This window comes from Geospiza fortis, unplaced genomic scaffold (genome assembly GCF_000277835.1).
Source record: "Geospiza fortis unplaced genomic scaffold, GeoFor_1.0 scaffold366, whole genome shotgun sequence".
Lineage (NCBI taxonomy): Eukaryota > Metazoa > Chordata > Aves > Passeriformes > Thraupidae > Geospiza > Geospiza fortis.
This window is the reverse complement of record NW_005054342.1, coordinates 1,722,604-1,749,577: the sequence shown is the minus strand read 5'-3', so window position 1 is coordinate 1,749,577 and position 26,974 is coordinate 1,722,604. Positions and strand designations below refer to the sequence as shown.

At 39.1% G+C, this 26,974-nt stretch overlaps 1 protein-coding gene across 1 annotated transcript in view; it reads left to right on the top strand.

Annotated features, from left to right (window-relative positions):
- EFNB2 (ephrin B2) overlaps window positions 1-26,974 on the top strand; it is a 45,022-nt gene that overhangs the window by 958 nt on the left and 17,090 nt on the right. Inside the window, exon 3 of the mRNA XM_014307719.2 lies at window positions 20,862-21,145. Coding sequence (XP_014163194.2) covers window positions 20,862-21,145 — 284 coding nt within the window. The remainder of the gene's footprint in view (window positions 1-20,861; window positions 21,146-26,974) is intronic.

Below are 26,974 nucleotides of genomic sequence, written 5' to 3'. Positions count from 1 at the left end.
CGCCCGGGCTGGAGCAGCGGAGGAGCCGGGCTGCGCTGAGTTGCCAGGAAAGGGTGATACTCTCCAACTGCTCCAGTTGAGTCTGCAGATGCAAACTCATCCCATTGACTCCAGCGAAGTTACATCTGCTTATAACAGGGCTAAATTTGGTTGTGGAGTTGATGGTATCAAGGCACATGTCAGTGAGTAATGAACTAAGCATTATCCATCACACAACCATATAGTGTCATTCTTCATTAACAAACCCAAGCGAAAATGTACATGCGTTCCCTGGACCTCACTTTTAAAGCTCACTCTTAAAAGAGATGCGTTATCTTAAAAAAAAAAAACCCTCTATACTTAAACTCACCAAATTATTGCTGTTAGAAAGAGGAACTTTTTGAAAAGTGGGCTGTGCTAAAGAAAAGTCTGAGGCAGTGACATAAGCTACTTACACTTCTCTTTTGTCTCCTTGGATTTTTGACATACAAAATGGAAGTTGGCTTTGTTCACTTGTGAGAGCCTCTGAACTTTTGTGATTAGAATCACTAGTTTAGAGAACAAAAATCATGATAGGAAGAAGAACTCTGATGAGTTAAGAGAATTTTAAAGCAGAAATGGGTTACAATATTTTTTATATGCATGCTCCATCTTCAGTTATATATGTTTAAAATTAAATCATATGCAATGTGTTAATTGAATTTAGCGTTTCCCATTAACTCCAGTAAGTACATGTCTTGTTTTCCCGGGGGAGTTTGTAGAGGAAATGTTAGGTGGTGATGAGACAAGTATGAATGGAGTATTTCCTGGATCAGGGATTAATCCTGCACAGGTGGCAGGATCTCTAGGAGTTTGGTGAAGATTTCAAAGTTTGAATTAGGAGTAGCATCTCAAGTTTACCAAGTTACCTTGCCTTACAATCATCACCTACTGTTGCTTTCACTAAATGAAAAAATCACTATAGATTTTTGCCTGCATTATTTTTTAATACTTGCTCTGTTTCTCTTTACCGAGAAGTTTTCTACTCTTTCTTAAAGAAAAAGAACTAAAAAAAAAAAAAAAAAAGAAACTGGCAGGAGCGCACTGAACTGTTCAATTCAGCGTCTCTATTTGTAATTTTGATTGACAAATACTTATTTAGTATATGCATCAGGTGGGAAGCCTGTTAAAATTTACCTCCAGTCACTGGCTCAGCACTTGCATGATGTTGCACAGCTGAAGCCTTTCTTTGGCTTAAGAAAGGCACGGCGTCACTGGGGAGGATGAAGCGGCCTGGCCGGTTGTAAAGCGGGCTTTATAAGGCTGTTTAGGCTCTCGAAAGGCAAAGGCTGAGAGCCGGGGTTGCATTGCAGGAGTGGGCCTGCTGTGCCTGGTGGAAAAGAGCCTTGGCTCGGCCTAGGAGGAAGGGGAATGCTTTTGCATCGCAGGCCTCGCTGGGTTTATGCCTACAGAGGTCACTCTTCCAAAGCAGAAGAGCCGGCTGCTCGGGGCTCTCCTCTGCCAGCCCCAACCTGCTTTCGCTTCTTTTTTAACTTACCTTGATCGCTTTTGTTAGCCATCAGTGAAACGAAAGCATCCGAGCAGCTGAATTCAGCCCATCTCACGGAGCCTGGGGATATGCTTCTTTTGTCAAACACGATTTGTGTTTCCATTTAGTTAATTCTAAACTGTTTGATTACAAAAAAGGTTTGAATGTTGTTAATGGTAGATCTAATGATAATATCTAATTACTTTTTCAACTTAAATGCACGCTTAAAAATAGGTTGTGTTGCTGATGTAATTGAATTTTCTTGAGTGATTCATTGAGGCTTAATCACCACAGTGAAGAAGTACACTATTAAAATTAGTCTTTTCAATTGCTGGGGCTAGTGATTTATAGGCCTCTTGGAGGCCTGGAGTTTGAGGAGGCTTGCAAATGCATTCCTGACACTGCTGCTGGTGAGGCAGCTCCACTTCTCCAAGCAGAATTTCTTACTAATTCTTCTCACACTTGTTTGCCTGAAGGATCCTGAATAATTTCTCCTTAGAGAAGGTTGTCCTCACTCTGGATTCAAGCTGATTGTTAGCTTGGGAACTAAAGCTGTTGAATAGATCTTGGCATGGTATAATAATAAAGCTCCTTTCTAGATTTGAAATAATAACTATCTTTGATGCTGGTTAATTTATTCAGGGAAGCTGTGCATTTAACTCTATTGAAAGTCTCAAGGCAAAAATCTGCTGAACAGGTAGGCAGTTAAAATGGGAGAAGTTGTTAGGTTAATATAAAGTATGAAATAATAAATTTTAGGTTAAGGTGAGTGTATAAACTGAATTGATTTTGCACTGAAGTCTAGGGGTTATAATTTCTAGCAGGTGGCTGGAATGGAGAGCATGCAGTAGCTATTGGAACACAGCTCCCCTCCCTGGTCCCCCCTTATCTTTTTAGAGATCTGCTTTATTGCCTTGACCAAATCATGAGATTGAAGTGACCTCCATAAAATAATTATACCTATGACTATATTGCTCGAGAGGCTTAACATCGCTGTTGTAGATGGTTTTGGCATACTTTATAGACTTACCATCTGAAGAACTTTTAGATCACCCGATCTTGAAAACACAGAGGAAAAATTGCTCTAGGTTTAACTCCTGTTGACACCTTTTAACGGGAGACTTCTTCTGCGTGTGTTGTTTCTGCCAAGACAAGCAATGTATGCAGATAGCATGGATTACCTCAGTTTCACCTCATAAGGGCTCTGCACTGCCTTTAACACGCAGGACCACGAGTAATGTTATGGGGCACCTTTCAGTGAAGCAGTAGAGAAATCTCATTCAAAAAAACATCGCTTATGTCTAAGTGTCACTATTTCTCTGCATGCTGTAGGCCAGCGATCAAGGCGGGTCTCCTTAGTGACATGTGGAAGGTTATCCTCATAAGTGGTGCCTTTGACACTGATTAAGTTAGATTATATAGCTGTTTTTCTCTCCCTCTGATAACCAGTTATATATGGGATATTTCACAGCCTGCCTCTGAATGAACGCTAACATGTCAGAAACTGATAAAATAAACTACAATTGATGACCCTGCTAAATGTTCTATTCAGTAGCGTATAGACTAGTCTGCTTCTCATTGTATCTGAAATTCTTATTTTTGTAGGTAAACAAATGCACATTCACTACCGATTGAATAGCCCCTTGAACTATGCTCTGCAGTTTGCATTTGGGTTAATCTTGTCGGTTTTAATACAGAGGGAAAAAAAGGAGAAAGCACCAGGGGTGGAATTGTTAGTGCTTTCACATCCACATTCCTCACATTTTGTCAGGATGATAAACTGTAGGTAATGGACAGCCCTTGTTTCACAGGACAGGCAAGCCAGCCAGAGCACAAAGAGCTTGCTAAAACGATATCACACAACATGTTTGGGAGGCTCTCAGCTAGACAGGAATTTATTTGGGAGTCCTGTGCTGTGGGACTACACTTTCTAACCTATGCAATTACAGCTTCAAGCTGAAGAAACAGGAGTGGAAGGTTAAAATTGTTTAAACACATGCTCCTAAATTGTACCCAAAACATAGCTGTTGACACTTGGTGTGCTAATAGATGGAGCAAGTGGTGGCTTCCAGTCAGTCCATTTGATAGTTCTAGCATTTGTAGCCAGGTCTCTGAGGCACAGGTGAATTAGCAAAATGATTTCAGAATAAACTGAAGGCTGCTTTCTTCAGCTGGTTATTTTCCCCAGCCTTTTATAGGTAGAATATAATTGCTACATTATTTATAGTAATTATGTTAAAGCATGTTATCTGTAAGCTGTGCTACATTATTTCACTTGGTTTAATGAAGTAATTGCCTTTAGAAAGGCTGTGACTAAAAGTCATGCTAAAATCACTTAAGTTCTCCCTCTTCCCACACATGAGAATGCCTTCCTCTCGGTTTTTTTTTCCTTCCCCTTTTTTTTTTTTTTTTTTTTATTGTAAGGAGATCACATTGCTTGAGGTGTGACACTCTGGATCCTCTCAAATTCGGCCAAGGTTCCTGGCTTGAGAAATCAGGAGCTGAGGTGGCAGCTCTGGCACTCTGGCATGGACAGGCCTTTCAGCCCTGCACAGCAGCCACAGGCAGGCCTCCTTGGGGACCTTTTTTCCTTTATGATCTGGTCTTCATGCATCGTGCAAACCTGCAGTACTTGAAATTGCTTGTTGCAAATGAGAAGAAAGTGTTCTTCTGAGAAAAAAAAATAGTGATTAAAATGTTATTCATGTGTGCCTAATGTCTGTCTGCCTTGGCTTCTGACATAAAGAAACCTGTTTTTCTGGTCATTTATCATACATCTACATGGATTTGCTTATGAGCTCATTCTTTGTGAGGCGTTGTGGAAACTTACATAGGAATGTTAAACTGCTTGAAATATTTTGATTAAAATACTGAGTGCCACCGTGCATAGACTTTCAACTAACACGCTGTTGTCTTGAAGGAGGGGAAGTTTTTGGGGGGGGGGGGGAAGGGAGCAGCAAGGGAGAAGAGTTTGTGGGGGAGTTGCATGAAAAAGCAGAGGAAGGGAGGATGGCAAATGGACAGTGTTAGAAGGGCTTGGAAAAATCTCCTGTGGCTTCATTGTCTCCTTAAAGCCAGAGAGCACAAAGACAAATGCAGTTCAGCCTTTCTCCCATGATGGAAAATGTAAACCGTTGACACAGCTCCCATGTTTAACTTGTTTAATTCTCATTTTAAATTCAGTACTATACCAGCCGTGTGAACTCTGAAGATTTCTTTAGTAATCCATTTTGTAGTTCCGAATCAAAAACAAAGTGAAAAGGTCTGACACAATTTGCTTTTATTTTTAGGCAAATCAACCCTGGTCATAGTTAATAAGGGGATTACAACCCAGACTAGGTCTTTACAGATGTAATGTAAATCAAGGGCAGAGTATAAAGAAACTGATCCCTTTTGATTGAAGTATGGTAAAAAGGCATAGAGAAACTAGCAGCAGTAATCTGATTGTATGGCAATAAAACCACCATTTTCTGTCTTTCAGATAAAAATAATGTGGTAAATCCATGCAGTTCATAAGATGTAAAGGCAGATAAAGGGTGATGCCATGGCAACATATAGATTAGCTTGATGTTGGAAATGACACGTCTCTGAAAGGGGTGTTATAAACTAAGGGCCTTGCTCCGGGCTGTAAGGTATTATGTGAAAACCGCACAAAACTTGGGGGCCGGGATTAGGAACTATGAAAGGCCTACTTGTGGCTTGGGGTGGTTGGAGTGGTGAAGAAAAGCTGCTCAGTTCTTGCTCATTGGTGGTGTATAATATGGTAAAGATAGATTTCATTTACTGCTTTTTGCCGAGATGGGGGCCGATTAAAACTCTAGATGGCTGCATTTGTGAGGTGTGGAAGATTCTCATTTTTAACTCCTGCCCTAGCAGCAGCCTTTCTGAAGAATTGGCTGCACTTGGGATTTGTTGCCTTAATCTATTTGGGCTTCGGGCAGGAGCATGCTGGCAAGGCACAGAGAACAGAGGGGAGAGCTAGTATTGGGGTTATCTGGAAGGAAAACAGAGAGCTTTTGATTTCAGCTGTGTTTTAGTTTGTGGTCTCCATCTCGCACTCCATGGGAGCAGCAAAGATAAACATCCTGCATTGTCTGTGCCTTGGCCAGGTGATACTTCAGCATCTCTTGTGTTTCCCATCCTGAAAAAATATAAAAGAAAAAAAAAAGCTGAAAAACCAAAAACCGTACGACCACAAACAAACCAGCATCCATTCCTATTTACCAGTCAAGCTGCAGATAACCAAATGTTTCTGGCTGTCTCTAGGTGGTGTTTATTTCCTAAAGGCTGGCTGAAATCTAGAAATGAATGAGATAAGCGTCTGCCTCCCCCCCCTTCCCCTCCTCGCCAGCCAACTTAGAATCACTGGGATGAGTTTGCTGTCAGCCCCTTGAGTTTAGCCGGCAGACAATATAGCTATTGTTTAATCATTTATTTTAAGTGATCTGTAGCTGTAAAGGTAGTGATAGACCTCTCCTAGTGCAGCTACTTGGATGTGGTTTTTCTTGCTTTTTCTCTTAAAGAGCCTTTAAATAGTTAATACTTGCTTTTCTACCCAACTGACAACCCTTAACGCCCACAACTTAAAGTCAGCATTACATTGCAAATCAGGGGTACGATTCAAATTAGAAATATCTACTTTATTGCCTGTTCATTTGTCTGCGAAGGGGAGAGCAGAAAGCACTCTGCATTTGTTAAGCGCAGTCTAGACACAAGGGGGAAAAAACACCGAAGCCTACAATAACAGTTGTGTCTTTCTTTACTGGGAAGGAGCCTGGGATGAGCTTGGCAAAATGGAATTCATGCTGTTTGTTTGGCAGTGGCTTGGACACTTTTAAAGTGGATTGGGTTTGGGGGATTTTTGTATGTTTGTTTGATTATTCCAGGGTTTTTTATATAAAGATGTTAATTACATGCTTGACTTTATCATTCTTACCCTATCCAGTTGTGTGCTGGAAATCTTCACAATTCTGACTGAAAAGGGGACTCCAGACCCCAAACTGTCAAGCTAACGATGTGATTTAACAAATGAAAAATAAACAAGTGCATATAGGGAGCCGAATGGATTGGCAGAATTCACAGGACCTGAAGTGCTCAGATGGGTTTCCTGTGTTGAAACTTAACCTTCACAAATCTATAGCAAAAGATCCAATTCATTTGCTGAAATTCTCCAAAGCACAGGGGCAACCTCATCTAATTTACAGGCCGGTCACATTCAAGCACCTTGCATTCTGCATTTGACAATGATTGCTAATGGGCCATTCAACTAAAGTATTTGCTTGTTAACAGGGAACAGAGCATGATAAATGTCCAGCAAGCTTGCAGCCTCCTTCAGCTTTTCAAATGCAGACTGGTGCATATTTATGGCAGGCAAATGACAAAGGGGGAAGCTGAATTACTCTGGCCTTATGCTTTCTGTTCGAACAAGGGTTAAAGTAATTAAAGAAATAATGCAAAAACCGATGTCCTTTGTTTACCCACCATTATCCAAAGTTTAGCTTTCGAACCTGCCTGTCATGTCACATTTCAGAAATGTCCCAGATAAGGCCGGACAGGTTTGACAGGGCGCAGGGAGAAATGGGGAATCATCTACGAAGAGCATCCTGGACAGTGGACCCCAGCTCTCCCTGCATCCAGAGTCTTTCCCCTCCAGGTTCCCCTCACCTCAAGGAGTTTTCACTGATAGAAGCTCGAAGATTATATTTAAAACTGGGATGTTTCAATTTTCGCAATTGTTCCCTAAACGGGGAAAAAAACCCCCAACACTGAAGCGTGGACAGGCTTTGAGAAAACATGTACATTGGGCACAGTATGTTTCTGGAAACCAGGTATGAAAACAAAATGGCAGAACAAAAACCAGTTTTGCATTGCTCCTCCACCCCCAGATAGACTTAAGACCCAAAAAAGATGGAACATGCACACAGAAATTTCCTAAACTTGAAGTGTCTTCAGTGTAATTTTGAATTATTTGGGTTGGGGTTTTTTTTGTTGTTATCATTTTGTCCCTGTAAATTCAGGTTTAATCTTAGCCTATCTAGTGGTTGTTCAACTTTATGAAAATACCTCCAATGATTTCAGTGAGTACTGCAAGTCCTGCAAGCCTGAAAGGGTTTTACGATGTAATTATTTTTCATTATAGGCAAAATTTAAATTTTCTTGTTATGAAAAAATTCTATATTTTTACTCTGGGAAAGAGAATGTACAGATTATTTTTTTTTTCTGTTAGCTGTGATGCAGAGAACTTTCCTTCACTTTCCTTTGATGTGATTATATACATTGTCAAAGACAGCAAATAAGGGCAGGACCTCTATCTTTTTTGGCAATCCTGGCCAGCCAACACCCAGTGTTTATTGAGGTATCAGCATGATAATTATAATGCAGCTGATTTAAACTTTGATGTAATAGTCTTTCCTTTCTTCTGGTTTTAAACATAAGTTCCAAGCCAAAAAAGATGAAGGTTGGTAGAGGATTGTGTTGCTAGGTGAATCATTCCTGATGTATGACATATACATAACTATAAGATGTGTTTCCTACCTGTAGTGTTCTTTTAAAATGTCTCATGGGTGATGGCTAAAATAGGATTTACAAAACTTTATTTGGTAGGATCAGAGCTTTGTATGCTTTAAAGGAAAGTCAAGTTTTACACGTGTCAATGGAAAGCAAGAAATTATTTGGCTTGTTTTACACAGCAGGATAGGTTAGATGGTGAAATTATGTTAGGCTGAAAAATTTGTGATGCTGCAAATTGCTTCTCACTGTTTTCTTACCTTCTGTTTGAATAGGGCTTTTATTTATATACCCAGTCCAGAGAACAACAGTGGGGAAGGTGAACACTGCACTGTAAAGAGAAATGTGTTTTAAAGCTAATAAGGGTGATTTGAAATTTTATTATCATTATTATTATTATTATTGTTAGTTAAAACCCAGTCTCACTTGAATGCTATTTTATTTTGGATTGGGAGTTCTGCCAGACTCCAGCCTGTCAGAGCTAAGAAGACTCCAATCAAGTCCAGGCCTATTTCTGCAGCAAACGGGAATCCTGGCTCCTTGCCTGCAGATTCATTCAGGAAGACCCATCTGGCTTTTGATGTTCTCCAAGTTTGAAGCAGTTTGTTTAAGGAACCTATGCAGTGAGCACTGGTGGAAGCACACATAACTGCGCTTCTTCTGACTCCTCGTCAGTGGTGCATCGTTTCACAGTTTCATTTTTGCTTGGTGCTTGCCATCTGCTTACCTACTGCCTGAGCAGCAGTTGGTTTCTATACCTGACTAGATGAAAGTGTAAATTTGGAGTTGGGAACATCTTGACTCCTTTTGAGGATTTGCAGTCCCATAGCATTCTCTGTCCACACTTCAGTTGCTTTCTTCATGTTTAATTAATTTCAGTTTAGTTCAGAAGCTGGCAGCTTAATCACTGCACAACACTTTACCTTCAGGTTTTTGGGGAGTTTCTTTTTCCAGGGTGTTTTTCTGAGCTGAACAGATTAGCTGAACAGGAAAAGTCACATTGGCGTACAGATTACTTCACTGCCTGAAAAATATTAAAAAGGTGTAATCATTCTTTGTAACAGACATTTTTCAGGTGCCTTTGGAAGAAAACCAAAAGCCACATATTAGATTTGTAGGGTATTGTAGTCTTCCATTCTGTGGATCAGTGTGTGACACCAAGGCAAGCAGGACTGCACTGTGCTCCTACAGCCTGACTTGGGAAACTGTCTTTATTCAGAAAAGCTCATGTCGAGCATGTGCTGAATGCTGAATATTTTTGCTGAAGCAGGACGAATTAAGCATGAGCTGTCTTGAACCAAGGCCAGTGTAAGAGGTTTTTTGGGGTTGGACAAATACAGAGCTCTCCAAAGCTTTGTTGCCTTTTTTAAAATCAGAAAATTATTCAGAAGCTACATCCCTGTCTGCATTTGGAAAGAGATATATAGCTTGTCAGTAGTCAGTGTGTCCCTTGTGCCAGCTGGGAGCTCAAGCAGGTTTATCAGCTGTGCCTCTGGAGTGTGGCTGCACTCTGGAGTATGCCCTGCTTCAACCGAGTTTTCTGTGCATTTTTTAGCTCACTGTTTGGTGTATTGCCAAAGAGATCACTGAGAGTGACCTGAGAGTCCAGGTTTCCCCCTGCAAGAGAGGGCCTGGTTTGTGAGGGGTGCACTGGCTGAGCCTCCCTGCAGTAGAGGCAGGGCAGTGGGTTAAAACTGAGTGGCTGGATCTCCTGTTAGCCCCAGCTTTCTGCTGAGCCCCTCCAGTGGACTCTTCCATCTGGGGCAGGGATGTCAGTTGTGTCAAATGCACATTTTTGATGTTTACAGAATTTTTTAAACTACTCTATTGTCAGTTCAGCTGCATTTCAGAGGCTCAGATGTTGTAGTGGGCCAAAGTCTTGTTTCTTCATAGGTCAGATACTACTTGTGACTTGAAGGTGGCTGTGGCCACCTGGTTTTATTCTGCTTCTGCACATCAGTCAAACCTTGGAAAAGTTGGTACTTCGTGTCAGAACACAGGATCTTCATGCTTGCAAATGGCTGAATCTTGGGTTTAATGTAAGAAGCAAGCGCAGACTGATTATAGGTCTCCCATTTGGATTTATGCTCAAGGCCATTTTCTCCTTGGCATAAAAATGATTTGCCAAAAAAGGTTTGTTTGTTATACCATTCTGCTACTGATTTGGCATAACTTTTCCTGCCAGTTCTGAGTTAACAATTTGTTCTACTTCCAGTGTTTACTTATTCAGGCAAATGGTATGCAATAATACTTTTTCTAACAACTGCAAAGTAGATGAAATTCTGTCTTTGAATTGGAGATACAATCACTGATTATTAATGTCTCATCAACTAACAAGACAGTCCCCGCCCTCTTTTATAGACTTTGCTTGGAGCGTGTCTTGAAACAAGACTGTACAGGTGTGAGCAAACTGTAGTTAAGAGAAGGAAGACTGCAAACTTTGGTTGGCATCCTTATATTGTGGCTGACATAAGAAGTTTTGTTTTTCTAACAGGAATAGTAGAGAAGAGCACAGAATAGCACAGCAATGGAACAATCTGGTTTGCACTTTTCAAAAAGTAGTTCTTTGGCAAATGCCAGCTGCTCTCTGTTAGCTTTCTAAAAGTGAAGGCTTCAGTGACTTGTGTAAGAAACACACATGGTTTGGTTTGACTTTCTGTTCCATGCTCACTACTGCTCTGCATCATTTCCATAAAGTGCCATCTCTTGGATTTGGCACACCCTGCCTCTGTGAGCACAAGTCAAGTAGAGCAGTGGTTTTGCGTTGAGCTGAATTCATGGCACAGATTTTTTTTATTCTTTCTTTTCTTTTTTTTTCCCAAAATTCAAACCATATAAATACCTGATTATCTTTGCCATAAGAGCAAAGAACTACTTTAATATTCCCAGTAGCATATTTTGAACAACAATTCTTTAATTAAAACAACATTGGTCTCTTCCTGTGTTTCATGGCTAGCAAATGAGAGAAAACACCACTGTTAATATCAAAGGGAGTCAGTTTTCATTACAGTAATGGTTCAATTGTGCAATGCTGTAGGCACTGAAATTTAATATTATTGTGACTTGTATTGTAATTGTAGGATGACAGAGGAAAATGGATTAAGTTTAAATGTAAGTGTACACAGCAGCACATGGACTTTTTCAATTGGAAGCTGAGGGTTGGTATAGGATGGGTCCCCCTCTGGCTCTGTCATAATGAATTAGTATTTTGTAAATAACTGGCCACTAGACTATAGATTTATTACCTTTTGCAGATCTATGTGGACACACAGACATACATTGATTGTGTAGTGACTGTAATTGCAGTGCAGAGTTGCAGAACGGGTTTATGCCTCTAGGCTTGCAGGGTATTTGAATGTCTAGGCTTCTTGTCTTCACCATTCATGGAAATATTCTTGCCTGCCAGTTTGTGAAGTTTTGTTCTGAAGGATACACCCATCCTTTTAGTTCAGGCATTGCTAGCATATGCATGGCCTCAGACTGGAAAGCCCTTTGTCATCCTGATGAATAAACCGAATTCAAGTTGCAGATGATCTTTGCTTTAGAAAATTATGCTAGAGACAACGAGTGTTAATGAGCAATATCCCCCTCTTTTCCAGTCACCCATAAACATTCAGATTGCAATGGAAGACAGCAATTTAAACCATCCATTACTGATCTCTCCCATGCAAGATTAAGGACAATGAAAGCTAAATGTTTCATTTGTTTGCAGTTTAGGCAAGTGGAAGATGTCCCTAAAGCAGTGCCTGAGAGTGTATTAGTGACTAAACATCATGCCCTGTAGTTTTACCCCATATCTTCACACTCTTCCTCAGATGTATGCTCACACTGAAACCTGTTCTAATGTTAAAGTGCAAAAGGGGGCAGTAAAGTGCTATCCAAAAAAAAATGTTTATTTTTATGGGTACTTTTTGTGGCAAAAGTTGCATTTCTCAATAGGCTTATAATTGCCATATTAAAGTAATGATCACAAGAATATCTTCTGTTTGAAAGGCTTACAGACGTTGCCAAAGTGTATCATTAAGTCTTGTGGAAGTAGTGTTTGTCCTGTGTATTTCCATATACTTCTGTCCTTGAATGGAGCCCTGAAACATGCTACCTTTTTGGAAGGAATCAAAGGCAGGAAACTTTCTTCAGATATATTTAGGACGTAGCTATATGAAGCACTTCTGAAAGAATTCCAGCTTTGCTAATCATCTCTGATTCTCATGTTGTGCATTACTTAGCGCCACGTTTCTGGAAAAAGCAAAATGAAAAGAATGCTGAGGCTAGGGGTTTCTGCTTGAAGTACTAAAGTGTGTAGTGGTGGCAGGGGTCAAGAGTTGGGCTCTCATCCAGACCCGCATGCATCATTTGTCAAGAGGTAACTAGAAAGAGCAACTAATTACAATGCACCTACTGAGTGTTTTTTCTTTCAGAAATTTCTCAGAGTAAGCCATTTATACAGACTGGCTGCTGCTTTCTACTGCAGCCACTTGCAGTTTTTAAACTCTACACAGAAAGCACATTTCTGTTGAAATGAAATTAAATAGGAAGGAGAATGTGCCTGTGTGTTTCCGTGCTTTTGTACGAGAGCAAGTGATCAATGATTCCATTTGCTGAAGCTGAGTAAGTCCAGCACTGTTGTGAGGTTCATATTTCTGTAAATGCTGATGAAATGTTAATATAATACACTTTAAAATAGAACATTGGTCATACTCATCCTTTTTTTTTTTTTTTGCTCCTTACTTAAAAGACTGTCGTGAAGCACATTAGTGGTTCTTTTGTGGTAACAGGAATTGATTTAGTAAATGGATCAGAATTCTCTGGTGCTTTAAGTACTTTAAGCAGAGCAGTAATGACTTTCTGCATATAATACAAAAAGTTAATTGCTATTAATAGTGCCTTATGTGGAGGTCATATATGAAAACGGAATATAAAATCTTTATTTTTTTTTTTTTTAATCCTTAGATTTAGTAAAGGATTGGATTGTGTATCTTTGCAACATTTCAGGCCTTACCCTTGTGGTAAATGTTCTGAGCCAGGTTTCACATTCTTGTGCAAAAAACCTATTGCACAGGAAAAGACAAATAAGTGTTCTCATAAGTTTTTTAAGGCAGGGAAAAACATGACTGACTTTTACGCGGGGAAACACAAGTATTCATTTTTGCTGTCTGGATTTAATGGGGATGGAGAGGTAAAACACAAGTTGGTTTGAAGGTTTTAGTTACGTACATGGGTTTTTTCGTTTCTTTTCTGCAAGCAAGAGCCAAAGCAGCAAGGGAAAGGGCAACTTTCCAGCAAAACTGAACCACCTCTCGCACACGAAGATGACATCCCATTGGAACAGATACACTGCCTAACAGCAAAACCTCTCTGGCAGCTGCACACCAGGTGGCTGAAGGCAGGATGGAGGGTTGGGGAAAGGGGGCTCTTGGTGCCCCTGTGTTTGTAGTCACGTCATCATCCCAACTTGAGATGACATGATTCCGTGGAGAGGGACTGCACAGTGACCTGCCTCTGCTGGAACCCAGGACTGGGGTGGCCTTGACGGGGAGTCTGCAGCATTTGCTTTGGCTTACTTACTTAGTATGAAGAACGAGATCACATCTGTAACCCTGTATATCACAGCTTTTAAGGAAACAGATTTTCTCCTTGAGTGTCTCCAATAAGATGTGCTTGGTGCTGGGTTGCAGGTGACCTTCCATATACACAAAGGGTGAAAGGGGTACGCTTTTGCCAAATATCACCTCGTGGCTGCAGGGTTTGTGCTCTCTCAAGTGCAAGGCACCTTTAGACTTGGGATGATTCTAAGCTGAGTGGAATAAAAAAGTGTCTGTGTTTCTGCAACAGCACTAGTCGTAAGAGTTATTTGTTGAAGGAAGCTTGTGACAGATATAGGAGACCAGCTAGGGCATTTTCTGATGTGTTTGAAGATGAATGGTGTCTGTGGGTATCTCCGTACAGTAGAAGCTCTGTGCCTTTAGAACTGTGATGTGATGGTACAATTTAACTGTCAAATCCAGCAGGTCCATGCAAAAGAATATTTCCTTTGGAGAGAAGCATATGCACTTTAAGCCCATCCTTGGTTTACACTTATTAGAAATCCCTTGTATTTTAAATGCTTTCCTGTAGTATTTTGCTAAAGGTAGTACAATGAATGGATAAATGAAATGGCTAAAATTTCATACATGTTCCTACTTCCTCTCCACTAAAAAATTTGAGAAAACATAATAATGCTACAGAATCATTCTTGTGTTGGTTATTAACATTTCACTTGCAAACATACTGCATCGTTTTGTCCTGCTGATGTAAATGGAAATCCTGAAACCGATGTCAGTAAGAATAGGTCCAGAAAAAGGCACCAAGACCAGTCCCCATTTGCATGGCTGCTTTTGTGGCACATGAAATGGTGGCACCACTGATGTGTTGTGTCCAGCGTTGTGATTAAACCAATATAAAACCTTTAGCATTCCCTTATTTAGTGCACTGCAAGCATTTGGCCCAGATAGTCTGAAAGAAGATGGGCTCTTTTAGAGGTGAGGAAGAGTTGGGAGAATAAGGTACCCCAAATCCTAGAATGGAGATCAGCTATGGTTTTGGGGAACTGTTTCAAAGCATTTATGAGTTTGCTGCGGGTTTATTTCAGGGGAGCCTGAACATAGGTTTTTCCCTTACAGTAGAAGTGAGAAATACAGGACTTAACTGCTTTACCAACTCATGTTATAATATTTTATAATTTGGCTTTGTATAATGTGGTACTTGCCATTAAAGTTCTTAAGGGATGAGTGTGAATATATTTGTTTATTTATTTGTTTGAATTCATTTTAGTTTCTAGCCTGCAAGTCCCATTAATGCCAGCAACTATTCCTTATATAAATTGTTTCATTAACTGTGTGGAAAGATGTTACATATAAATAAAGGTTAGCAGATTAAACTTCTTCAATTTTATTTAAATTCAAAAACATCCCTGTTTAGCATGTTGTGTAAAACTTTCCTGTAGTATTAAAATGATTTAATAAGACTGCACTGGTAAAGAAAAGTAGCTTCCAAAACTCACTTAAAAGAATTCTAATATGAAATGCTATGCTTTTTTTGCTCTCAAAGTTTCATTTGCTTGTCTGTGTATAAAGCCAGTCTGTCATCTTGCTGTGTCACACTATGGTATTTTTTCTTGCAAAGATTCTGCAGAAGCATAGTGCCTTTTTTCCTCATAAAATTATGTACCCATTTTATGACAGACTCCACATTAATATTTTTTTGATGAAGCTTGTTTTTCTGTCTGTCCACAGCAGTTACTGATCCTGTTCTCACTGAATTCATGTTCACTTAATCTATTTAAAGTGGAGAGAGATGAGTCCTATAAAATCACTGCTTCTGCACAAAAAGCATTTACAGCCAGGTGTATACCTTATATGCACATGCATATGCTTGTACATGGTATTGAATATGACAAAAACTAACATGAAAGTTTTGTGTAGAGCTTTTGCAGAGAGCTCTGGTCTTTTGGATTTTATGCAGTGCAGTGTTTATGGGAAACAGGAAACTGTTTTTCTGCTACTTCACTGAAATCACTAGCCTTTTCCTGAAAATTTTATTTGCTTTGCATCAAGCTGGTAGGACTTTTGCCTTGCTTAAATATCTCTCCTGTGGACTAGGTGATATTTGAAATATGAATGTTGTTGTTTTCTCAAAAGTCAGATGACTAATACATATGCTAATTAAAAAACATTCTTTTTAGACAGTAAGGGGTTGATGCAGAATGTAATTCTGTATTCTGTTTCAGTTTGCAGTTTTATAAGTAACGGACTAACATACTGTGTTATTAGTATTCATGATATTTCCTTAATAAACTTTTCAATGAATAACTTTAGAGTCAGGCTCGTAGTTAAAACTTCATAAAGTTAAGTGGGTAGGATTCCCCAACAGTAGGTTTCAGGCTGCATTTTAAGAAGCGTCTTGATTGTTCACATTTTTAGGATTATTTTTGTGACATTAATTTATAGCTAACTGCCTACACCAATTAGTTCGGGTAAGTTATTAAAGCACAGAAATTTGGCACTGCCTCTCTAGTTAAATATACAAGCCTTGCATCAAGTACTAACATGCTTTCTAAAATCATATTTATTTTATAATTACTGGAATATAGTTAAAGCTAAGTGTGCATATATATTTATAGTATATGTACATATTTGTATGTGTCTAGTTTCACAAGCTGGAAAAACCCTGACAAAATATAGGGTTACATCACTCAAAACTGATTTAAAAAATCTCTTAAGAATTTATTTCTCTAAGAATTTTTTCTGTAGATAATTTTACAATTTCAGAATTTTCTGCATACTAAGAAATGATAGAATATTCTCAGTGAATGAGAGTGTGGGCAGGTTAAGTTCTACTTTTTTTTGAGAGAGAGTTTGCTATTATGAGGTTAGGCAAGTTTGTGTGGCTATCATTAAGCAAAATTCCTTTGTAAATTAGTATGGTTGAATGTACTAAGTTTGTTTCTCTAAACAATAAGTAGATTCTTAAATTCTTTGGAAACTAAGATACTTAAAAAAAAAGTCACAATCAAGTTTAACTTCTTGAAGACTTTGACAAGTAAGGTTGCGTTATTGCCAGGAACTGCTGCTGAGACTCAAAATAAGTGTGGTAGATAAAATCATTGAAGTGTTGGTGTGAGTCGGGAATGAACTACTCTGTTCCCAATTTCTGTTTGTAACTCTGTGACTTTTTGGTCAAGTACAACAATTATTTTAAAAAAGGTTTGGGAACTCTGCAAGGTGTTGTTATTTGATGAGCTGCATGACTAGTTGGACATGTGGGAGGGATTCACATCCATGGGCTTTTGCACAGATGTCAAATGTCGCCCACAATGCACCAGTTTTGGGCTGACAGTAAAAATGCCATCTGTATCGAAAAGTGCCAGACAGAAAGTGCATGAATTTCATCACACAGCTTATATGGTACTTAATATACTTTTCTGTGCTTTCTCACAGCAGGCACCAGGATTATTTATTGTGAGCAGGATTTTTCAAATGCTCCAAGAGTCTCTCCATATCTGACTGCTGACAGGAATGAGTTGGGAAGCTTGCTAAGCTTTTCTCTTAAGTTTTTGTTGGGGTCCAGGGGCCTGTGTTGGTATTTAAGTTCTGCAGTAAATCATACGTAGAGCTGAAATGCAGAAAGTTAGAAGGCTTTTTATAGAAAGCAGTGGTTCCAGTGCTGTCACTGTCCTGACTACGTGGAGAGCATGTCACTGTCACAAGCCATCATTGAAGTAACAGCCTCCACAGGATCAGTCCCAGGATTCTGGAAACACCTTGCTTCATCTTTATTATATCGTGTTTTGATGTGAAAAAAAAAGCTTTCTAATTAGTTGAAGGCACATTTTGATCAGACTTTTAAAGCCATTTTGTTAACTAAAATTTATAGACACCATCCTGCAAACATTTCATCAGTCTTGATGCTATTTTGGAATACTTAAGACAACATCAACACTTGCTGATGTTGAAGAAATGAAGACTCAGGATTAATCCTTATGCTTTTTAACCTCCACCAAGGCTGAATGTACATTGTCCTTTCTTTTTTCTTTTTTCTTCTTTTTTCAGATAGGTGGTCTTCAAAAATAGGATCATAAAACAGTAGTCTTAATCCTCCTGACATTTCCTAAATAGCTTCAGAAAATGCTTAGTACCCAGCAAATGATTTATTTAAAGTCTTTATAAAAAGTACAGTAGTGAAAGTACTACACAAATGCAGGAATAATAATCATGCCTATGACTAATCAGCCACTGTAAGTTTTGTGCTTGAACTGAAATGCATGAGGTGAAACTTTTTTATTAACTCCATCCATATTTGGGCTTTGTTGTTGTAAGAAAATAAGGAAAGTAAATTGGAAAAATATCTTTCCTAGCAAAGGTCATGATCAAAACTGCAAAGTGTGAACATTTTCAATATAATCAAGTTCTCAGAGTAATACTTGCATTTTAAGCCTTTTTTCTTCCCTAATCCCATCAGCGTTAGATCCTACAAGTTCAGACACTCAAGTGGAAGGAGATTTACTGAGTTTAGTTCTAAAACTGTACAGACTTCAGAGTCATAGCAAGAATATTCACTGCCATAAAATCTAACAAGTGCATTCATTTAAAGCTCTTGTAAAATGTAGTTTTAACTGTCTGTTGGGGACAGTTCTGTCCTCTACCTTTTATGGGACAATTCCTGGCTGAAATTAAGGCTCACAAGCATGCCCTCTTTCCTGTAGATGTTTCTGAGGATTGCCTGGCATACCATCTCTCAACCCATCGTGTTTGTGCTCAGAGTTTGCATGGAGAATTTATTTTGTGGCTGTTACATGTATATACACAAAGTCTAAAATTAGAATCGTGTCTTTTGTTTCTCAGGGCAGATTTGAGGTTATATTATTGATAATGATGGACAGGTACATTTATCTAACTTAAGAATTTAATATTTTTTATGTATGGGAATCTAACTTGATTAACTTACAAGCAAAGATTCAGTCCTTTGAAATCTCACGTTTCCTATTACACAGTCCTGTTATGTGAAGAAGAGTTGCTGGCAAGAAGAAGCATTTGCAGCAGTGGGACAATACAGTGACCAGCCTTTGTTGTGGCATGCAGATGGGGGAATATGAGTGATTGTCATCTTCCTGATACAGCAGTGCTGCACAGCAGCAAAGTTAAAATGGGGCTGTGGTCAGACAAGGTGGTAAAATCAGTCACAGGTGATGCAGGTTGGCTTGGAAACTCTGTCCTTTGCTTTTGCCTGGTCAGAGTTAGGGTTAGCCTCTCTCTGAGGAGAGCCAAAATCAGAGTACATGCTGCTCCCTTGGGAATATTTGCTGGCTGGGATCCTCCTCAGTCATAGGATCATAGAATTGTTCAGGTTGGAATAGACCTGTAAGACCATCAAGTCGATCTGTTAACCCAGGACTGCTGTGTTCACCACTAAACCACATCCCTAGGTGCCATATCTACACACACTTCTGGCTGTCCTTCAGCAGGCTGGTAACTCCGAGGATGCACTCCCACCTATCCATTTGTTTGACCATTTCAGCTTTCCGGAGGCGGTAGTCACTGCATTCCTTTGACATGTCTGAAAACTGGAGGAGGAGGCGCAGCTTTGCCCTGTCTCCACTTCAATCTCGGTTTGAACAGCCGTGGCCAAGCCCAGTTTCTGCAGTCTGGAAATTACACTGCACAGCACAAAAGAGCGCAGTGATTTATACATCAACAGTCGTTTTTCTTGCCATAACATTTCATTGTTCTAGTTCCCTAAATCTGTAATTACACGTCTTTGTCCTGCTACGTGCTGCTTCATAACAAATATAATTCTTACACTGGCTTTGTGAGTGAAAATAATCCTGCTTCAGTTAGCACAGATCATAAACTTGAATTGTGTGGAGCAAGCAGTTGTAAATGATGGATTTGAAATTTGGGGTGTTGCATCATGCTTTAATTCAGTGGGTTCTCCCCCAGCAGTACTTCATGCTGGTGGCTCCTTTTGCCAAGCCAGAGGTTGGAGGTCACCGACGCCTACAGCTTTGTTCTGCGTGGGCCTTGATACTCTAATTTAAAGTTTCCAGGAAGGCTGCCTGTGAATAAGCTAGATTTACTACGTGTGCTGTTTAAATATTAGCACTTGGAGAAGGGTGTTCATTAGACAGGAATTGTTTCACTTGGTTTTTCAGGCCGATTCTCCATTAAGGAAGATCTTTGGAAAATGCTGGCAGGCAGGAAAAAGAGGAAAGAAAGTCTTTTAGGTCTGTGCATTCGAGTACATTGGTTGTGTTTCTGGCTGTTGTTCTAAAACATGCACTTCTTGGCCTTAATTGAAACAAATATGTCTTAATGGAGAGAGAAACAAACAAACCTGCTGTGGCTTTTGTCCTTGTGAGAACATGACTCCTCATTTTGTGCATGAATCAATACTATAAGTATTTGTATTTTTCTTCCATGAAGAAGTGGTCATGTTTGCCTGTTAATTAATATAAGTAGGAAAGACAAAATACTCAAAATACTGTGTCTAACTGCAAATATTAAAGCTCCCTGCCAGTTTGCGTAAGAAGTCTTCCCATAACAAGAAAAAAAGCACACCCATCTTTACCTACTAACACAAAAAAAACACCAAAAAAGAGCTAAAATAATGACAGTAATGGTGGAATTTGTGAAGAGAAATCATTGTAGTGGAATGGTCACACTGTCCTGGATATTAAGTATTTTTCCTAGAAGCATGTGTGGTCCATGGATCAGGTAAATCTCTGTCCATCACAGAGATCTGTAAACATGGTTGAGTGTCTGATGTTCCTTTGTGTTACACTAGTAATATAACAATATTTATCAGCATGTTGATATATTGTTAAAGTCTTACATTTTTTCCTGTCCCACATGGCTGTTAAAGGTGGTTGAAAAATTATTTTTGTCATCCTTCTATATTCAAAATTAGCAAAATATGTGCAAGAATAGTAGAAATATGAGCAAAACAGAAAAACAGAACCATAGCTCCCCAGGTATTGTATTAGCCGCTCTGCATGGCTAAATGCAGTGCAAAAAACAGCGGTGCCTGCCAGAGAGAGATGTAAAATCTGCTAGTCTGCCCAAAACTGGGATAAGGACTAAAAGACACAATCTGTCTATAATTTCCAAGATCTAAATAAACATCTTGTTGATATTGAATCAAGCCCAAACTATTAAGATTTGGTTTGCTCAGTCTGTCATTTTGGTTTTGGAAACTGTTTATTCCTGTCTGTTCACTGCAGTTGCTACTTTTCTGCATGCAATTTTATTAAATATCTCAAATTTTATCTCTTCTTCTCTTCCCCCATCCCCCCTTTTTCTTTCCTTCGTTTTAGATTCCTTCCTGGACAAGGATTGGTACTATATCCACAAATTGGAGACAAACTGGATATTATATGCCCAAAGGTGGACTCTAAAACTATTGGCCAATATGAATATTATAAGGTCTACATGGTTGATAAAGACCAAGCAGATAGCTGTGCTATTAAAAAGGACAATACACCTCTACTTAACTGTGCCAAGCCAGATCAAGATGTTAAGTTTACCATCAAGTTTCAAGAGTTCAGTCCTAATCTCTGGGGCCTGGAATTTCAGAAGAACAAAGATTATTACGTCATATGTAAGTTCAAACTTTCAGTTCTTCATTCTTTTAAATATAATTGTTCCTTATTTTACATGCTGTCTTGTGTATTATAAGCAAACTAAGAGGAATATGAATGGGTTTATATATTTCTATCTGAAAATGATTTCTTGCCAGCATATTTTCAATATTGTTTCTGATTTCCAAAGGGTCTCTGTCTCTTTTTTCCTTGGTTTGTATAAACCACAATTGATTGTACTTCTGTGCCTGTAAAAGGCTTTTTTTTTTCTTCTTCTTCCTTTTTTTTTTTTTTTTTTTTGTGTGCACACTGTTGTGTCCTGTATTTGCATTAGAAGTTGTGTGCAACTAAACTGTGATGTGTTTCCTGCTCACAGCCCTGGTAATGTGTGTGCTTTTGGCCTTGTCCTTGGCTTCTCTTATGCCAGGAGCAGGAGTGCAGTGACCCCAGCTGTTCTCAGATCAGGCATCCTGTGTGACATGGCTAGCCATTGCTCCAGGTGCTTTGGGGACGCTCACAGGAAGCATCTTTTGGCCACTTTGGTGCCAATTTTGTCAGTACAAGGGTTACTGGTAAGGGCCTGTAATTGAACATGCCTTTCCTCAAAACATACCTACTATGTCCATACAGTAGCTAGGAGAGTTCTTGGGTAAAACCTAGCCTAGCCGGCATGGTCTTGAATTTTATCCTTTTTTATGGTCCTGGCTTGCTAAACAAATATGCATGGCACAGGCCTCTGTGCAGCAGTACAAACTTTGTGTGAGTTTCTGATCAGGGATTTATGGCTGAAAGCAAGTCTGGAGGTAGCCACCGTGTTCAGTGATTCAAATTACTTATGATGTGTGAAGTTAATGATGTGAATCAGGAGTTAGCATAAGCTGAGACCTCAGCAGTATAACAACAATTTACATTAGTTTAGGTTTTGTCATTGTAATATTATGCCCTGTGGATCTCATTTAGCCCCATGGGCACTTTTGAAGTCTTGAGCAAATATCCGCAGTTATTAGGTGACGGAACAAATTCTGCAAATACCTGGCTTTTCTGCAGTTACAAACAAGTTAGATACTTGTGTGTCTTATTTCACAGAATCATAGAATAATTTGGGTTTGAAGGGACCTTTAAAGCTCATCTAGTCCAAACCCCATTCAGTGTGCTGGGACATCTTCAACTAGATCAGGTTGCTCAGAGCTCTGTTCCCAGGTATGGAGCATCTACCACCCCTCTAGGCATCGTGTTCCTGTGTTTCACACGCTCACTGTAAAACATTTATTCACCATACCTGGTCTAAATCTACCCTCTGTTAGTTTAAGACCATTAATCCATGTCCTGTCACAACAGGTCCTGCTAAAAGATTAGTCCCTGAACGTGTTTCTGCCACCTCCTTGAAAACTGGAGGATTGATAATTATTTCGTGTAATGTCTACTAGTGTAATTATTTATCAATTTCTGATTTAAAAATATTGGCACTTTTTAAAAGTGCTCTGATCAAGTACTTTTGAAATGGAAATGGAAATTAATTCAGTATAAATTAATGCTCACTTTCCAGTTATATCCATAATGGTATATGGTAATGTATAAAACAAGGTTGTATGTCACAGCAGCTAAAGTAAGAATTCACTGCATTATTAATATTAATTACTAGTTTTAGAAATTATTAAGTAAGAGTTACAGGAGATACAAACCACCATTTTTTTGTTTTAAAGATTGCTAAATATGGGCACTTTCTCTGTTTAGCTGGGGAGTATGTAAAAAATGTGATCCCACTTAAACAATATTAACTTTGACAAACTTCCCACTGAAATACAGTGAGATATTTACCAGGGTGAAAGCAAGAAAATTACTTGTGAGATAGTTAGTAGTATAGAGAGATAATAACTCCTGTGAAAATATGTCGCATAAAAATGACCATGCTCAAATATTTGGCTAAATGAGGAAATGTGCTCATTATTTTAGTGCTGCTTTTAAAAACATCCACAGAAGACCAACTGTAGTGGAACAAATGGCACTGTTACAATTATTACCTGAAAATTATGGGCACAAATGGAGCTTTCTGATGCACTGTCAGTTCTGTCATATCTATGTCATGGATTTACCCAGAGAATTATTAAGTATGTCTCATTTTCATTAGTTTGGTATAATTATTTCATTATAGCAATAAGACATAATAGACATTGCATTTCCTGGAAGATTACAGCATAACTTGGTTGAAAGAACTTGCTCAGCCTTCAGTCTAATGCCTCAAAAATCACACTGGCCTAGCAGTAATACTAGAGTGCCTCGGGGTATTATTTTTCCTACTCATTGTGGCATAGACAAATGGCTAACTTATCATTCTAGCATACTGACTGAGCTTCAGCAAGGGTACCCATAAATTTTAATAGGCTGGACAAAAAAGCACCCCACCCTTGAAAACCCAGCCATCCTGAAGCTAAAACCCTCACCTTCCTGTCATTCAAGGAGAAAACAATAAACTCAGTGATGCTGGCCTCAGAAGCACTAAGAGGCGTAGAAAACTAGGCCAGTGCTCAGCTAGGACACCATTTTAGAGAGTACTGGAGCTAGATAGGGTTTTATTAGTTTGTATTCAAAAGCTCATGACGCAGCCTTGTCAGTGCAAGTTCTGGTAGTCGGGACAGTTGCTGTGATTTTTATAAGTAATAAAATACATCTTAGTCATGCATGCAAATCAGGCTTTAAATTGTTTGCATACATTCATATTCACAGACCTGCAATTCTTTCTTTTCCTTCCTTCCTTCCTTCCTTCCTTCCTTCCTTCCTTCCTTCCTTCCTTCCTTCCTTCCTTCCTTCCTTCCTTCCTTCCTTCCTTCCTTCCTTCCTTCCCTCCTTCCTTCCTTCCCTCCTTCCTTCCCTCCCTCCCTCCTTCCTTCCCTCCTTCCCTCCGTCCCTCTGTTTTGCCTTGCTTGTTTGTTTGGGTTTTTTTGAGGGGTGGAAGAGCTGTGAAATGAAGGCAATGATGCATTTTATGTGCCAGCTTTTGATTTTAAAGTATTTTAGGATCTTGCATTCCCTCAACTAAGTGGCATCAAACAAACCTAACCCAGGAGCTCACTGAGCTCAGCATCTTTGCAGCGCCTGCTGTGGCTGCGCCTACAGCCTAATCTCACGCTGTTTATGCTGGCAGGCTGTGGTCAGCCCTTTAAATGTTTTGTACATCGTCATGCACCTTTATCATCTTGCCATTATTTGAAAATAGAGTTTGTTTTTCTAAGGTAATAGTATGTGGTTTGTGGAGCTGTATTAAACAGTAAAATCTCTATTCATATTAGGGGGTTAGTCATTTTGGGATGAGAAATTGCAACACAGGATGAAGCAGCTTCCTGAGCCCTTTAGAGACATATGATTGCACAGGAATTCTTCAAGCCATAATTTTTATATCATCCAGTTGTATTCAGGAAAAGTGTAGCAGAAGGAGATCTTTTCTATTCAGTGCTTCCTTAAGCTTAGGCATATAAAATCTTCTCATTTCACAATTCCTAATTTTTTAAAGAGTAAAAGTGTGGGTAAGTTTCTCATATCTGTTTTCAAATTTAGTGGTATTTTAAAAAATAAAAAAAAGGTAACCCATTTCTTGGCAAGATATTCCTCAATATGACTATCAGTATCCGAAGAGTTAATTCTATGAACAGCAGTAATTGGAAAGATGATACTAAATGGTATTGTGAAAGTGAATAAATGATGTAACAGAGTGTCCTTGCTTTTCTCTTCTTTGCTATCATCAATTTTTCGTTCCTGGGAAATGAATAGATTCATTTTCATACCTGATGTTACCTGATTTCTTTTCAGCAGAACTGGAGAAGGTCAAATGTACTTGAGATCTCAGAAGTATTAATATTTGATTATCCTAAAATATGTGACCATTTAGCTAAAATATCATAAGTCTCTAAGAAGTCCTTAATCACATGCATGAAGGAAGAAGATACATCATGCCCAACAACATAAATATCCACATGAAGGGCAAATTTGAGCAGAAGGGTGTGAAGATTTGCAACTCTGATGTTTGCATTAAAAGTCTTTTTATGTCTTTGCATGGTTAGGGAATAATTTTTTGCAGTTATGAATTGCTCAGAAAAAGCAGTATATTCTTACTACTGAGGAGATACTCAGTACTTGATCTGCAAGTACTTGGATCATGGTGTCACTGCTTCAGTACCCCTCTCAGATGCAGATTCTTCTTGTTTGTGAGAGAGATGCATTAGCATAGTTCAAGTGCATTTCATATACCAAAGATGTTTACTCTTGGTGTACAGGAGTCATCCTGAACCCTTCCCAGTAAACTTGGCCTTTAGTCAGAGAGCCTAGAGCACCTGGTGATGCCCTGGGTTTGTGCTGAGGGAGCTCTGGGGGAAGGAAGCCTGTGGGGAGCTGTGCCGGAGGGGAGGGAGCAGTGCCGCCTGCCTCCAAGCCACCGTCAAGCTCCTTAGGTAGTTTGGCCAAGCAAGCACATATTTCACGCCATCTCTTCTTTTGCATAAGTGAAGTTTATGGGCTGACATCATCAACATTCAAAAATAAGTCACCTGCAATGAAGGCTTCACCTGTTCCAAATTTGTAGTAGAGTGACTTGGAACTTGCGAAGGGGCTACAGAATGGCTCTCTGAAAGATTCCTCTATAAGGCTTGCTCTGCCTGGACCTCATTAGCTGAGCTTGCTGAGCTAATGATGCTCATTGGCTTTGACGTTGGCAAAATTGAATATGCAGCTTTCCTTAAATGTTTTTTTGTCAACTTTTTTTCAAATGACCCACTTACATAATTGGCTTCTGGCTTAAATTAAAAAACGTATATTTATATATATTTGATCCCTGACTGATTTAAAGGTTTATACTGGCTAGTAGCACTATATTTTGGATAACTGCTTTAATAGTACTGTGGCTTTTAAAATCAAAACAGTCATTCTGAAACTTTAGCATTAGCAGTGTTTGAAAAAAAAATCACAAGGCTTTTTATGTTTTCACTTTGTCATTCTGTTACAATTAAAGGGCAATAACTGTCTGAGGAAGAACATATTAAAGGACAATATAGATTGTGCCCTGAAATATGGCCCAGCTGGGAAGAATAAATCTCTTTGCATGGCCAAACAGATTTACATTAAAATGTTATTTTAGTATTCTGACCAGTTTAAGTGCTGGCTAATCTGTCTGGCTGCACATTCTGAAAAATTCTGAAATTTTGAGGCAGATTTCAGCCTGCAATCTCCAAATCACCTGGTGAAAGCTGCCCAAAAGGGTACAGTAAACAGGTTTTCCTTTGTTAATGCCAAACTAGCCAAAACAGGAACAAATACTGTTTCAGAAATTCAATCCCTTTATTTTTGCAGCAAAGACATTTTTCCTGGTTTCTGTTAAAGAGTCTGTGGTCCAGAAATCTACTGGTTTGGGTTTTGTTTTTTTTTTTGTGGTGGTGGTGATGGTGTTAATGAAAGCCAGTGCAATAATAGTCACTCTGATTCCGTTTGTACAAAGATCACTTTTTTCCTTTCCTTTCTCCTTCCTCAGAAAATTAGATAAATAATTTCTCCTTGTGTAAAATGATATCCAGAGGTCAGTCTTTGACTTTGCTGAAGAGTCTTTTAAGGGATGTATCAGCAATACCACTTAGCTGTTGTTGAATGAAATATAAATACAGCTTATACAAATAATATTATTAGAGAGAAAAATCACTGTCTGTGCAGCTTCAGATTTCTAACAGAGTCTAAGACCTGCAGGATTAATGGAGTTGTGGTCCTTTGGGGTTTTGTCCCAGACCACACAGGCCTTGTAAGAGAATAAGGGTATTTTATATTGATGGACTTTGTTCATATTCGGTGCCATTACCTAGGCAATACCAATC